The sequence below is a fragment of the Stegostoma tigrinum genome, chromosome 31 (assembly GCF_030684315.1).
Source record: "Stegostoma tigrinum isolate sSteTig4 chromosome 31, sSteTig4.hap1, whole genome shotgun sequence".
Classification (NCBI taxonomy): Eukaryota; Metazoa; Chordata; class Chondrichthyes; order Orectolobiformes; family Stegostomatidae; genus Stegostoma; species Stegostoma tigrinum.
In genome coordinates this window covers 18,592,336-18,607,236 of record NC_081384.1, presented here as the reverse complement: position 1 = coordinate 18,607,236, position 14,901 = coordinate 18,592,336, and the positions used below count along the sequence as shown (strand labels likewise).

Below are 14,901 nucleotides of genomic sequence, written 5' to 3'. Positions count from 1 at the left end.
AACAAATCAAGGATTCTTGTTCTGAAGAATATTTGCTTAACCTGGCATTCTTCAATGTTCGTCCTTGACCTGGCTCCATTCCTTAATGTGACAACCTAATTTCTTCAACATCTGAACTAACATTGGTCACCTGGCAGTTTTGAAGTAAACAAAGAATCTCACATGATCTTTGGTTTGACTTCCAACATGAAAGAGTAAATCACAACTCAGTTCTCACCTACCAGCTGTGCTAACCCACTGGTTGGCTAATCAGTGGCAGGACATGGCTCAACACATATTGAGAGCTGTGGATCCTCTTTAGCTGAAAGCTCATGTCTGTATTGAGATGTTTGGATTACAGGATCAGGACATTTCACTCATGAAATGGAAAGGGAGAGTTCAGAACTGAATTATTCTCTTCCGCGACTTAGGAAACATGACAGAACAACAGCTTTAAATCTTTCTGAGTCATGAAATGCCGCTTTGTATTGCAATGTGTATTTCCAGAAACTTGCATGGCAAAAAAACTTTGGGCAGAAAGCTGAGGGTAGCTGAAGGGGGTGTGATTAGAGATGCTGCGCTTTGTGTCCCACCACTACCTGCACCTTATTCTGAGTTGGTCCAGGAGACAGGCTTTTGCATTAGACATCATCACTGCAATCTGCTTCCTGCCCACTTCCCCTGTGCTCAGGGATCCTGATGCATATTTACAGATAAATGCTCACAACATTGACTGAAACATCCACCCACAAATAACCCATCCTCTTAATCCATTCTCTCTTTCCTGGCTCATGTTAAAGAATTTTTTTTTCCAATATGTAACTCTAACTACGCCCCTTATGATTTTATAAACTTTTTATAAGGTCACCTCTTAACCTCTTTATGCTCCAGTGAAAACATCCCAGCCTATCTAGCCTTTCTTTATAACTCAACTGAACGCTGAAAATGCATTCTCCCTCAGTTATATTGTCCATAAATGCCATATGAATTGGGTTTTAACAACATGTTCTGAAGTTGTGTATATCTTGTTAACCTGTATGCTGTGTTTGGATTGAAAATAATATAGGCAACTTTAAAGCAGTGCAAAGAAGTGCAAGGTGAATTAATCACAGCTAGAATGCAATGCAGAATGAAATATTAAAGCAGTTTCTTAACTTATTTTTTTTTAAAAGTAGCAACATTCACAATCTAGTAACTCATCACGTAGCACTTTTCTTTTAACAAAACAAACCAATCTTCTAATTGAATTAAGTAACATTTTTAAAGCATATTAAATATTGTGGTCCATAACACCTTAGTTAGAAGTTGCAAAAACTGTTGAAGTAGTTTATACAAAGTTCATTTGGGTTGTTTTGGAATGAGTGGTCATTTTACAGTGGGTTGCTTGAACTATGTTTGGAATGGATGATGTCGTTGCAACAATCCATTTGCTCCACTGATTAGGGATTATTGTTAATGTGATTGGATTTGCATGGTATGGAGGAAACTCTCCTTGGAAATAAACAGGTTTGTTGCCTCCTTTATAGGGATGCATGGAAATCTCTGGGGAACTTGTCAAAAGAAGCAGCCATGATGACTTATGTCGAAGAGATAAAGAAAACAGCACAGGAGGTAGTTTTTGTGTGTTTAATATTGGCAATGCCTGAGTGTACTAAAGCACAATTGTTTTATCAATAGACCCCCATCGTGTTCCACTCCCGAGAAGAATTCATTAATTCACTTTTTCAAATTTTAATTTGGTTAATGTGTGGCTTACTCTTGCAGCTTTTGATGGAGGAATTTAAATACTGCACAGTGTGAGAACTCAAGGGGTAAAGTGGGTTGATCCTTGAAGTAGAATGAGTTTGCACTCTCATGGTTTTGCCACTTGGTTTTATCTGTGTTAGTGGGAATATGGTCTAAATCTTCAGTGAGAAGGAGCATCGCAAAAAAAGGTCCAGAGTGCTTTCAAACCCTCTGGCTCGATGAAGATTAATTGCATATACCATGTCAACTGAGAATTACGGACAAAAATTGGAAAGCAAAACTAATTGTAGTTATGAATAAAACAATTGAAGTCCACATATATCATTGCGGCCTAAATGCTTTACACTCAGAATATTTGTTTTAGCTGAAGACACTAAATGTCTTTGGAGGTAGAGATGACCAAAATTACATAAGAGGGAGCAATTGTAATGTGATCATACTGCAATATGCAGTGGAATAATAAATGGATGAGTTAATATGAGAAAATATTGTATTGTTTCACTGTTCCACATTGTTTGTGGGAGATCAGGGTCTAGATTGGCTACATTTATTCATGGCAAAAATCTGCCGTACTCATAAAAGAATCCTTATGTATGTACACTGGTACTAAAGCAGTTCTGTACAGACTTTGCATATAAAGATAAAACATACACTGGAATTTACATTCCCTGCAATTGCACAAAACCGTAGGCATTTCCTACTCAAGCATGACAATGTTTACATACAGTTGAGGCAGAGAGGGGGTTTGATGTCTGAACAGACCCTTGTTAAACTTAAGCAGAAAGACTTCAGATGGTGGTCTTTCCCCACTGTGGCTTAATGAATCCGTCAGTATGCAGCTCTGGACGTTGGAATGTGCCAGTCTACAACACTCGGTCAAGGTCAACTCTTTGCACTTGAAGGCCAACAAGTTTCGGGCAGACCAAAGAACACCTTTTCACTGAGTTGATGGTCTGCCAGGTGCAATCGATGTTTGTCTTGGTTTGCGTACTAGGGAACAGACCACAGAACACAGAGTCCTGCGTCTTGCAGCTGCTCGGGATGACCCTCAACAAAAACTGCTGCACCTCTGTCCAGACCTTGTTTGCAGAGGCACATTCCAGAAGGATGTTATGGACCAGACCAAACCCCTTCAAAATATGTTAGGGAGATAGCTTAGACCCTAACTCTTGTTTTAAAGGCAAGTGCCAGGTGTTTTGGTTTTGGTTCTGGATGCAATTTGATTGGTCCAACTACCAGATTTGAAGCAAAACACTTTATTCATGAGCTATAGTTAAAATACAAAAAAGGGAAAGAATTAGCTTAGCTGTAATTCTATTGGAAAATATACCAGAATAACTGATTATTTTACCACTAAACAGTAACTTCTAATATAATCATTTCCCATAAACACCCCCTTGACAAAAGGCAAATGTAGAAAATAGCCCCTCACACAACTCCAACAGCAGGACGAGAACCCTCTCCACCCCCAGCTTCTCCCTCTAACTGACAGAGGAAAAAGCAGCTTTTACTTCTAGACCTCAGCAGCAACCACGACAAAAAACTAAAAAGCTAAAAGTTCTGGTTCTATGGGGAGCTTGAGCACATCTAGTCAGGCTGCTTCTATCGTTCAAACTTCATGAAAAAAAGAAAACCAAGGCGCCTCATACTGTAATGGCTATCCGAGAATGCTCGGTACCTCTGCCATAAAACCTCTCCTTGACTGGAAACAGGACATATAGCACCTATGAAGCCATAGTATTGTTACATGGTGTCAATAGATGTGGAGCTGGAAAAGCACAGCAGGTCAGACAGCATCCGAGGAGCTGGGCAGTCAACGTTTCAGGCCAAAACCCTCCTTCAGGCAGAGACCTGAGACAGTCTCTTCTCCCCCTTCCCCCAGGAGACACTTCAATGGCAGTGTGTGGCAGCATACAAACACTGGGAGTGCATGAAGGGTCTCTCAGCTAATGCCCTTTTTATTGCCACCCAAATTATGTCTTGGTGCATGTTGGAGATTTTGACAGCCTGCTCGAGGAACCACACAACAGGATCCAGCTTCTACTTTTCCTGCAGTATCTCAAGGAGGCTGCATGCTGACCACAGCCTGATGATGGAATATTGGTCAGTTTCCCTTTGCAAATTTCTGTATGAAAGACAGGTGTACGGAATGGTCCAGATAGTGAAGGGGATAAAGTATCTGCTCCTGAGGCCAGTTTGGACTGGTCGCAGATACTCATAAGTCTGTGCACTGATAGCAGAGTGGAGCAGAAAATGGCAGTGTCATCCACGTACAGGGAGGCTTTGATCCTCAGGCCACTACTGCCTGGAATAGTCACTCCTGTCAGGCTCATGTCCTTCCTGATCGACTCAGCAAAAGGCTCTACATGGCGAACAAACGAGGCAGGAGAGAGTGGGCACCCCTGCCTGACTCTGGATCTGATCAGGAAGCTTTCTGATTTCTACCCGTTGATCGAGACTGCACTAATAATATTGGCGTGCAGCAGTTGGATCCAACCGCAAATGGCCTACTCCAAGCCCATTTTAGAAAGCACGTTTGAAATGTACATGTGCAATATCCTGTCAAACTCTTTCTCCAGGCTGTTGAGACAGGTGTTCACGTCAGTGATTGTATCCCTACGGAGCACGAGGCTCTTGGAGAACGTCCTGCCTGGTATAACGCAGGTTCAGTTGGGATGAATTATGGATCCAGGAGCAGACCTGCCCCAAATGGCAATGACCTTAGATGGGATTCTGTCGTCTGCATTCATCGGTGAAATTGGTCGTCAGTTTCTAATTTCCTTCTTGTGCCCTTTACTTGTAGGTGAGGGCTGATCCCTTTCTTCATGGATTTGCACATGCTACTTGACAGAAACATACTATTGTACACTCCCAGCAGGTCCTGGCCAGTCAGGTTCTACAGAGCTGAATACAGTCAGCCGTCACTTCTGGGAGTCTTATCCTTTTCGAAATACTTGAGGGCCTTGGTTAGAACATCCAGAGACCAGGTCTGGCTCAGCTTCTCCTGCATGCTGCCATCTAAGATCTCCAATGATAGATGACAGGAACAACTGGGTGGCAGCACTGTCTTGGACTTTGTGTCTCACAGTTTGGTCTAAAAGAATTTGCTGATCTTCAGGGTGTCAGACTGAGATGACATTACTGAGCTGCCATCTTCCTTCAGGCTGCTGAGCACGTGGCTTTCTCTGTGCACCTTCTGGAAGAAGAAACATGAACATGTCTCATCCTGCTCCACGGTGCAGACCCTGGACCAGAAGATTAACTTGGAGGCCTCCGAGGCAAAGAGTGAGGCTTGCTGGCTCCTTGTCTCCTGGTGATCCTTCGTGACACTGACTCCCATTGGCTGCAGCAGGAGTCAGTACTGTATGCTTTGCTGCAGTTTGGACAGTTTTCCCTGTCTGTTTTTCTCTCTTCCCAATTTCTGAGCTTCTCGGAGAATGAGGAACTACTTGATGCTGCCCTTGAATGTTTCCCACCAGTCTCCTGCGGTCTTGGAGACAGTTATCCAATCTGTGCAGTCCCTTTCGGGCACATCAATGTGCCCTGGAGTCAAAAGTTTCATGTTCAGCTTTCACGTTCTCTTGTCAGCCCACTGGTCATTCTGTAAGTGACAGCCGGCCAGCAGGAGGCAGTGACCAGAGAAGAATGCCGGTTTGACATCGGTGGATCTGACTGAACGTTCAGGGCACAAACAGGAAATTCTGCACTTGAGTAGGTTGACCTGTCTGGCTGTGACCAGGTGTATCTACGCTGTGTTCCATCTGAAGATGTCATGCTGGTTGGCATCTTTAACCATTCCCGTCAGGAATCTGGACGTGGCATCCAATTCACTGTTTGCCCCTCCGGGTCATCCATCCGCACTGATGATGCAGTTGATGTATTGCAACTGAGCATTTGATTGAGATAAAGATCATTTGTGATCCGACTCAGTCTGAGGATGCCCACATCATTAGCTCTTTAATTAGTCAGATTGAGAGAGCATTACAGCTCATTACATCGTCTCAGGAGTTATCAATTATTGTTGGAGAGTGTTGACGTGACCTACAAATAATGCTAATGACATGACACAAACAGGGCTAAATTCAGTAGGTCCTGAAAGCAGAGACTGCAATAAACAATTAGCTGAATTAACGTGACGCTGCCAACTCAGGATTTCTGCAAGTAGCCAGCCCTAGCATTTGCTCACTGCATTTGCAGGGGTGCCCAAACCATAACTTCCCTAGTTCTATCTAAAGCTAGTCTGCGCTGCTTCAAGAAGAGATAGCAAGAATTGCAGATCCTGGAGTCAGAGTCGATACAGTGTGGAGCTGGAGGAACACAGCAGGTCAGGCAGTATCAGAGGAGCCGGAATGGTGACTCCTGATGAAGGATCCCAACCCAAAACATCGACTCCCTTGCTCCTCTGATGCTGCCTGGCCTGCTGCATTCCTCCAGCCCCACACCATGTTGACTGCTTCTCGGGGTGATAGTTTGTGGCTGGAGGAGGCAGTTAGACAGATACAGGAAATGAACATTCTGAGCAGAGACTGTGCACCCCCTCAGTATTTTCAGACATTGCTAGAGAGCTATCTGCAGCAGAGCTAAGGAGCAGAGATGTTGTGTAGCCACAGTTGGGGCAGGAGGCCCTTCAGACCATCAGTCAGCAGAAACAGCTAACTCCCTGGAAGTCAATGCCTAGGGCCATAGTTACACAGCAAATTACAAGGACCTGCATACTATGCTATGAGGCCCAAGCTCTCTCTGCTTTCTAAGCCCATTGAATCCCTTTAATTTGTAAACGTGACAAGTGTGTCAAGAGTCTCTGTAGTACTTTGTAGGCAAAATGTTTTCTCGTATCCTAAAAGTGTACTGATAATTTAAGTGTATTTTTCTCGTTTTGAGTCATGAGAGTTCAAAAACTGTTTAGAATTGCAGAGGCCTTCAGCGTTTAGATTTATTTTGCAAAAACATTGGCCGACCTGGTTCTATTTTTGTACGAAACAGTAGAGGGCCAGGTTCTGAAGTGACAAAGTGGGTGACGTTTTGCTGGTTTTTAAAAGCTCTCCTCTGAAATGTGTTCTCGCAGATAATTGATACAATGTCAGGAACAGAGAGTGAGGAGCAGCACTTCCGCCTGTTTCAGCCACTGTACGAAGTTGTTGAAGACATGCCCAGACCTCCATGTTTTTTGCTTAAGGAGGTGTCAGGTATGAGAAATCTTCAGGGATGGATGATATATCTTTGCTAATGGTTAAATGAGTTGAGATGAAGGAAATCGATTGGAGTTCGCAGTTTATTTGAATTTTATTGAGAAAAGGCAATTCCATCACAACTGATGTTCAGCAAAAGCACAAGATTGATCCCTAACCCCTGTTTTCTATTTCTCATAATTAAGCTGTTAACCATTCACAGGAAGTGCCTGCTCAACGGTGTATTTACATGGAGGCTTTACGTAAATCCCCCGTCACATAACAATAGTTCCTGTTGTAGCTAAATGGAACCTGTCATTCACAAAGATTCTTGTGAATGTGGAAAAACTCAACTTGAATGTTCTTTGCTCAAGCGCTTGGCTTCCCTCCCACCCATCCTTACCAGCTCTTCTTCTACAGGTGACATTTCCCTAACTTGGAAGCCAGTAGATGGTACATGGTGAGAAAGATTGTATCTTTATCATGTAAACTAATTACGAGTCTACACAGCAGGAACAGGTCTATCAGCTCAACTGGCCTACCTAAGGATTAAAATGAAACACCTCTTTATCCATTTTGGTTTTTAATTTAAACCATTAGCACATCCATCTATCCTTTCCTCCCTCAATTGTTTATTTAGCTTCCAAAGTAGTGTTCAATTTACCTACTTGTTATGATAGCAAATTCTCCATTTCATCCATTCTCTAATGAAGAGATTTCTCCTTATTCCCTATTGGAGTTTTCGGCATGTAAATTATATTTGCAGTCCCTGGTTTTGTTCTTCACATGTGAAATCATCTTTTGTTCATTAAACCTACCAGATGATTTGATTATCTTGAAGACTTCATTGTTTCAGAAAAATAGCCAGCTTGTGAGTTTTAAGATTTGTAGCTCAGGTTGAGGTTCTGGATGTGAGTTTGCTCACTGAGCTGGAAGGTTAGTTTTCAGACATTTCGGCACCATTCTAGGTAACATTAGTGAGCCTCCGATGAAGCGCTGGTGTTATGTCCCGCTTTCTATTGATCTAGTTAGGTTTCCTTGGGTTGGTGATGTCATTTCCTGAAATGTCTGAAAACTAACCTTCCAGCTCAGCGAGCAAACTCACATCCATAACCAGCTTGTTCACTATTTCCCAATGACTGTATCCATTTAGTTCTGGAATAGTCTTCATAATTTTTTTTGTTGCATTTTCCCTGGTGTTTCTATAATCTTTTTCTATAAATGGTAGACAGAACTATGCATACTGCTCCCAACTGTTGTCCAACCAAAGATTCAACATAACTTCTGTTTTTATATTCTGTAATCTCAAATTGAATCACAATTCTTGCTTTGCCTTTTTCATTGCCTCGATTGAACTTCTTTTGATTTCATAGACCTCTACAACAAAGAAGGATGCAATTGAGACCATCGGGTGAAGAACAGCTGTTTGAGAGAGCTGTCCAGTTTATTTCTCACCCCAGTTTTTGCCCTCAAACCTGAAAATCCACCATCTTTAAGTGCATAACCAATTGCCATTTCAGATTTCTTATTGTATCTGCTCCCCCTGTCTTCCAGGTAGTGTAGAGAGAGATAATGGGAACTGCAGATGCTGGAGAATTCCAAGATAATAAAATGTGAGGCTGGATGAACACAGCAGGCCAAGCAGCATCTCAGGAGCACAAAAGCTGGGCTCTCCCCCCCCCCGCCCCCCCCCCCCACCCACTGCATCCCAAAACCAGTCCAACCCGTCTCTGCCTCCCTAACCGGTTCTTCCTCTCACCCATCCCTTCCTCCCACCCCAAGCCGCACCCCCATCTACCTACTAACCTCATCCCACCTCCTTGACCTGTCCGTCTTCCCTGGACTGACCTATCCCCTCCCTACCTCCCCACCTATACTCTCTCCACCTATCATCTTTTCTCTCCATCTTCGGTCCGCCTCCCCCTCTCTCCCTATTTATTCCAGTTCCCTCTCCCCATCTCCCTCACTGATGAAGGGTCTAGGCCCGAAACGCCAGCTTTTGTGCTCCTGAGATGCTGCTTGGCCTGCTGTGTTCATCCAGGTTCACATTTTATTATTCCAGGTAGTGTATTCCATTTGTGAAGAATGTTCTTTGCATTTCTCCCCCCAGCTTTTCTTTAAACCCAACTAAGTTTGTGAATTTTGGTTAACAGCTCCACTTATTACAGGTAGCAGTCTGATCCCATTTGTTGTATTGGAACACTTAAGCATCTTGAGTGCACTCTCCCCTTAAATTTCTGTGCTCCAGAGACAGCAATCCCAACTTTGGTGTCATCCTGGTAAATGTGCTTTGTGGTGGAGCTGGTTAGCTCAATAGGCTAAGCTATTAGCATTTGAACCATACAGTTCATGACAACATCCTGTTCCAAAACTCTCCATTTTCTATATCTGTACAGCTGTGTATCTTCAAATCACCTTTTTGCTCCTGTAACCTAAACACTTTTCAGGCTGTACACGGCCTCTTTATTCTCCGTGAATTGTTCCTCCGAAATGAATTACAACATGCTGTGCTTTATTTAAAACGATATTTAGTTTCTTTTTACGCAGCCAGGGTGAGTACACAGGAGGCTGTTTAAAGGAACAAAAACAACCCATCAATCTGCAGATGGAATCTTGAATGTGGAATGAAAGTAAGATTTAAAATCTTAGTCCCATGTTTCCTTCTGTTTAGATTTGCAACATAATTGCATGAGGAGTGTCAACAATTGGGCAAACAAACATTGAATGTCTCATCGCAGCTTATTGTCTACATCAGACGCTTCCCCAGCACGGTGGAGGCTGGAGTTTCAGTTTTCAAGTATATACTCTCCAAACTAGCTATTTTATGTTTAACGTCTGTTATGCTTAGGCTAGCGAAGCAATTGAGAGAGATGGACTGTCAAGTTTTTAACTGTGGGTTGGTGTTATCTGCATCTAGTCCCCCTCAGTCAATACTTACACTATCATGCATACATCAATGGGGCAATGCCACGAAGCGCCCACTGCTAATGGCTCACTTCATCTGTTTGCATTAGATGGCATTAAGCCCAGATTTTTTAAAAGTATATGTATGTTTGTGGAATGTGGGCTTGGCTTCCATCCCAAATTATCCTTTTGGAAGACAACGATGAGCCATGTGCAATTCTTGACACACCTACACAACTGTTAGGAAGGGAGTTCCAGGTTTTTGACTTGGTAACAGTGAAGGAATGGCGATTAGAATTCCAAGTCTGGACAGTATGTGGTTTGCAGTTGGTGGCACTTCTATGCATCTGTTGCCCTTGAACTTCTAATTAATAGAGGTCATTAGTTTGGAATGTGCTTTTGGAGACTGCATGGTGAGTTCTGGCAGTGCATCACGTGGATGGTATACATTTCTGTCATTCTGTGTCAGTGATCAAGAATGAATATTGCAGTTAAATATGGTGGTGGGCAATTTGTCCTAAATGGTGTTGAGCTTCTTGAGTTGTTGGAGCTGCGTTCATCCAGGCAGGTGAAGAATGTTCCATCACATTGCTAACTTTTGTTTTGTAGATGGTGGACAGGCTTTGGGGAGTCAGAGCTAAATGATCCTGTAATTCATGGATCCGATCTAAGTCTACAGTTCTGCCACATCCACTTATGAATCGTGGTGGACAATTAAAGATCTAATAGGCAAAGGAGGCCCCATAAACAACCCCATCCTCAATGATGGGGGCAGAAAACACGTCAGTGCAAAAGACAAGGCTATGAAGCATTTGCAGCAATCTTCAGCAGTGAGTGCAGTATAAATGATCGATCTTGACCTCTGCTCAAGATCCCCAGTGCCATAGATGCCAGTCTTCAGCCAATTCCATTCACTCCTTGTAATATCAAGTAATGGCTGAAGGCACTGGATGCTACCAAGGCTATAGGGCCCAAAAACATTCTGGCAATAGTACAGAAGACCTGTGTTCCAGAATTAGCTGTGCTCCTAGCACAACAGTTCCAGTACATCTGCAATACTGGCATCTACCCAGCAATGTGGAAATTTGTCCAAGTATATCCTATTTGCTGAAAGCAGGACAAATTCCAGTACCTCTTATCCACTAAAAGCAGTGCAGGGATTTCACCCCCTGTCCCCAGAACATTAGTCTGGGCCTCTTGACTACCAATCCAGTGACATTACCACAACATTCACACAAGCCCATGATGGCTTAGAGATAGTAGGAGCTGCAGATGCTGGAGAATGAGATAACAAGATGTAGAGCTGGATGAACACAGCAGGCCAAGCAGCATCAGAGGAGCAGGAAGGCTGACATTTCGGGCCTAGACCCTTCAGATGCTGCTTGGTCTGCAGTGTTCACCCAGCTCTCCACCTTGTTATCCCATGATGGTTTACATTGTTTTGTGAGGTGTTCTTGCTTGCTTGTAATTTATCAGCAAAGGGATGTGAAATTCTGGTTGTTCACTGACAATGGAAGAGCTGCATGAAATTCTTCAGGATAGCAAACTCTACACAGTCACCAGCTCTCATTTCCAGTAAACACCGCAGCTTAATACTGTAATTAAATGGAGAAAAACGTTTGGGTTTTTTTCCACTGCACATACTTTTCATTTAACTTCTAAGTGAGTGAGCCTAAATCATAGTAGATTTTTTCATATTAGTAATCTGCACGCTCTTCAATTCTATTGATATTTTGTGATGAAATCTTGCCTTGGATTTGTAGGTGAAGATGCTACAACTCCCCTGACATCAACTCCATGTATCGTGATGAATGGTATGCTGAACAAGCACGATAGCAGCTTGGTACTGGGGGAGCCGAGTGATGAGAACAAAGATCTTACAACAAACAGTAAGAAAATCTTCTTACCTTCAGTTCTTCTAGAACTAGACAACTGTACATAATCCACAAGGGACTAAAGCTACTGGGGGGAAAAGGCTGTGAGTTTTAGGATGGACTAACTTGTGGCCCCAGTGTGCATGATTATCCTGGCCAGGTCCCTCTATATTTGTCCACCACTTTTCTTGCTTTCCAAAGTTTCTCCAAAAGAAAGTCTCTTTGACCGTGACTACAGACTGCTCATAAATGGCTTTCCAGTGCTTTTAATCTTTACTCTTTGCTCCTAATCCTGAATAACTGAGCAGTTTTCCTGTGCAAAAGATGACTTGAAATCTATTTTTTTTCTTCTCCTTATTTATCTCTTTCAGTGGGGCCAATAACTAATGTTCAGATAACATTTGCAAAACATTCTCTGTCCTTCCCTCTACGTAGTAATTCAGATTTGGCAGCTACCTATTTGGTTCATACATTGTTTTGTGTTAGGATACTAAAATACTGCATTTTAAATATCTTGCACTTTTCCCTCTTCTCCAATTCTAACCAAATTGTAATCAATGGCCTAAGGTTGGTTGAGAGTGTTAAAGAATAATTGTCCTGGATTCCAGATTCTACCAAGATTGATATGGTTCTATGGTACATGAATCCTGGCTTAAAGAAAGTCCTGCTCATTTTGCTGCTGTTAAATCCAAGACCCTTCACATAAGCGAATGTATCTTTTGGCTCACAGCATCCTTTCTTAATGTTCAGGCACTTCAGTACCTTTTTGGAGGCTGCCAGGCTCTGTCTGCTTCACGTTGCTTTTTTAGTGCTCACTGAGTTTCACACTGAGCTACAGTCTGTTGCCTCTGTGGTTTGGCTTGCTTTTTAATGCAAAGCGAAAGGTAGGCAGTCGGAACATTGAGCAGACAATCAGTCATTTAGACAGTGGGTGGACATGTCACTGTGCAGCACGGTATTACATCATTGTCAGATCTAGCACACACCAGCAATTTAAGCACCAAACAACTCTGTGCTTCAAGCAAATGGCGATGCATGAATATCGGAGTGGAGCAGTCTCGAATGGGGTGAATTCGGACTAAAGTCACTTAGCACCACCACAATCAGTCAAGGTGCATGCCTGATTACACTGCAGGGGGCTGGCCACAGTGTACATAGAACAGCACAGCACAGCCCTTTGGCCCATGATGTTGTGCCGAAATTTTATCCTAAACCTAAGGTCTATCTAACCTTCACTCCCACCTTATACTCGCATCCATATGCCTACCTAATAGCCGCTTAAATGCCCCTAATGAGGCCGACTCCACTACCCCCTCTGGCAATATATTCCATGGCCTGACCGCTCTCTGCATAAAGAACCTACCTCTGGTGTCTCCCCAGTATTTACCTCCACTCACTTTAAAACTATGCCCCAAAATAATAGCTACCTTCACCCAAGGAAAAAGTCTCCAGCAGTCCACTCTATCTATACCTCTGATCATCGTGTACACCACTATCAAGTCACCTCTCATCCTTAATCATTCTAAAGAGAAAAGCCCTATCTCTCTCAACCTTTCCTCAGAAGACATTCCCTCCATTCCTGACAACATCCTGGTAAATCTCCTCTGTACCTTTTCCAAAGCTTCCACATCTTTCCTGTAATGACGCTACCAGAACTGGACACAATAGTCCAGATGTGGCCGAATCAGGGCTTTGTATAGCTGGAGCAGAACTTCACAGCTCTTGAACTCAATCCCTCTATTCAGGAAAGCCAACACAATTCACGAAAGCCAACGCACTATACGTCTTAACAACTCTGTCCTCCTGTTGACCTTCCTTGGGTCAACTGCATGCGGCCCAGGGAGTATGTGTTGGCCATTTTTAGGATGCAGTTGACATGCCAATTCAGAGGGTGGACCAGGTCTGCCTGTAATGAGGCAAAGAGAGACATTGAATGCGATAGAATTGGCTGCAAAAGCAGTTGGTGATCCTTGAGAAGGAGACATGCCCCCATTGAATGAGTAGAAAGTGCAGTGGGCATGAAGAATCAGTGTGGGAGGATGAGGTGTGTGCAAACCCTTGAAAGGACAAGATGCACGCAATACTGAAGATTGGAGCCTTAGCGTGATACGTGGCAGTGGCTGAGTTAGAGTGAGCACTAGCTTTGTGAACATGAGGTAGCAAAGAGAAAATGTTGACATTTAATCTTATGGAGGGCAGAAGATCATTGACTTTGTGGCGCTGTAGGTGTCCCTCTGGAATTGGGACACAGCACTGACCCAGGCCACATTTTCTGTGTGGGGTAGCTGGGTCTGTTGGTGTGGCATCGGGTCTGTGTCATTAGGAAAAGGGGCTACCCTCCTCATTCTATCCACCAGGATCTCCAGATCTCTATCCGGGAAACACTGGCCTGTCTTGCCTTTCCTCTGAAATGTTTTCAGGGTCAACAACCACATTTTGAGGGGTAGATCCTGGCTTGCAAAACCTGAAGTAGTGTGCAAATGGGCTTTAAGGCACCAGGGGAGTGTAAACCAGAAAGTCTCTCCAATGGTGAGCACTTATGGCTCGCTCTCTTAAAAAGATTTCCACCAGAAATGCACCCAGCACTTCAGTTCCTTAATTCTTGAGATGAAAAAGCGGTGGATCATGAGAAAAGTTTCCCTGGGCTACCATAGGCTGAATATCAAGAAACTCCCTCACCACTGCACGTTACCTGCAAATGGGAAAATTCAAACCCAATAAATAAATGTGGATTTGTTTCTCCAGCAAATGGATGTGTACAAATGTGCAGATTAATGTATTAAACTGTAAAATCATGTTGAAAACACAAAATGCTGGAGATCACAGCCAGTTAAGCAGCATCCATGGAGAGAGAGCAAGTTAACATTTCAATTCTAGATGACTTTTCACCAGCTCTGATGAAGAGTCATCTAGACTCAACATTAGCTTGCTGACTCTTCATGGATGCTGCCTGACCTGATGTGACTTACAACATTTTGTTTTTTGTTTTCAGTACAAATTCCAGCATCTGCACTAATTTGCTCCATTGTAAAATTGTGCTACTGGATGAAATACACAATAATAAAGTCATTTATTGTTTTTTTGATTATCTATATGATTTTGGTGCTGACTTTAATACTTTTATGAATAGAGTTTCTACCTTTGCCATGGATATGAATTTAAACCTGAGGTGGACTAGAGAGCAAAATCTTTGAATAAGATTGGGGCGGTGAACAGATATGATGATAAAG

The 14,901-nt window shown here is 43.1% G+C and overlaps 1 protein-coding gene across 9 annotated transcripts in view; it reads left to right on the top strand.

Moving 5' to 3' along the window:
* LOC125466300 (acyl-CoA-binding domain-containing protein 5) overlaps nucleotides 1–14,901 on the top strand; it is a 103,894-nt gene that overhangs the window by 27,146 nt on the left and 61,847 nt on the right. For all 9 annotated transcript variants that reach the window (XM_059638878.1, XM_059638874.1, XM_059638875.1 and 6 more), the window contains 3 exons: nucleotides 1,506–1,590; nucleotides 6,791–6,911; nucleotides 11,561–11,686. In XM_059638878.1, coding sequence (XP_059494861.1) covers nucleotides 1,506–1,590; nucleotides 6,791–6,911; nucleotides 11,561–11,686 — 332 coding nt within the window. The remainder of the gene's footprint in view (nucleotides 1–1,505; nucleotides 1,591–6,790; nucleotides 6,912–11,560; nucleotides 11,687–14,901) is intronic.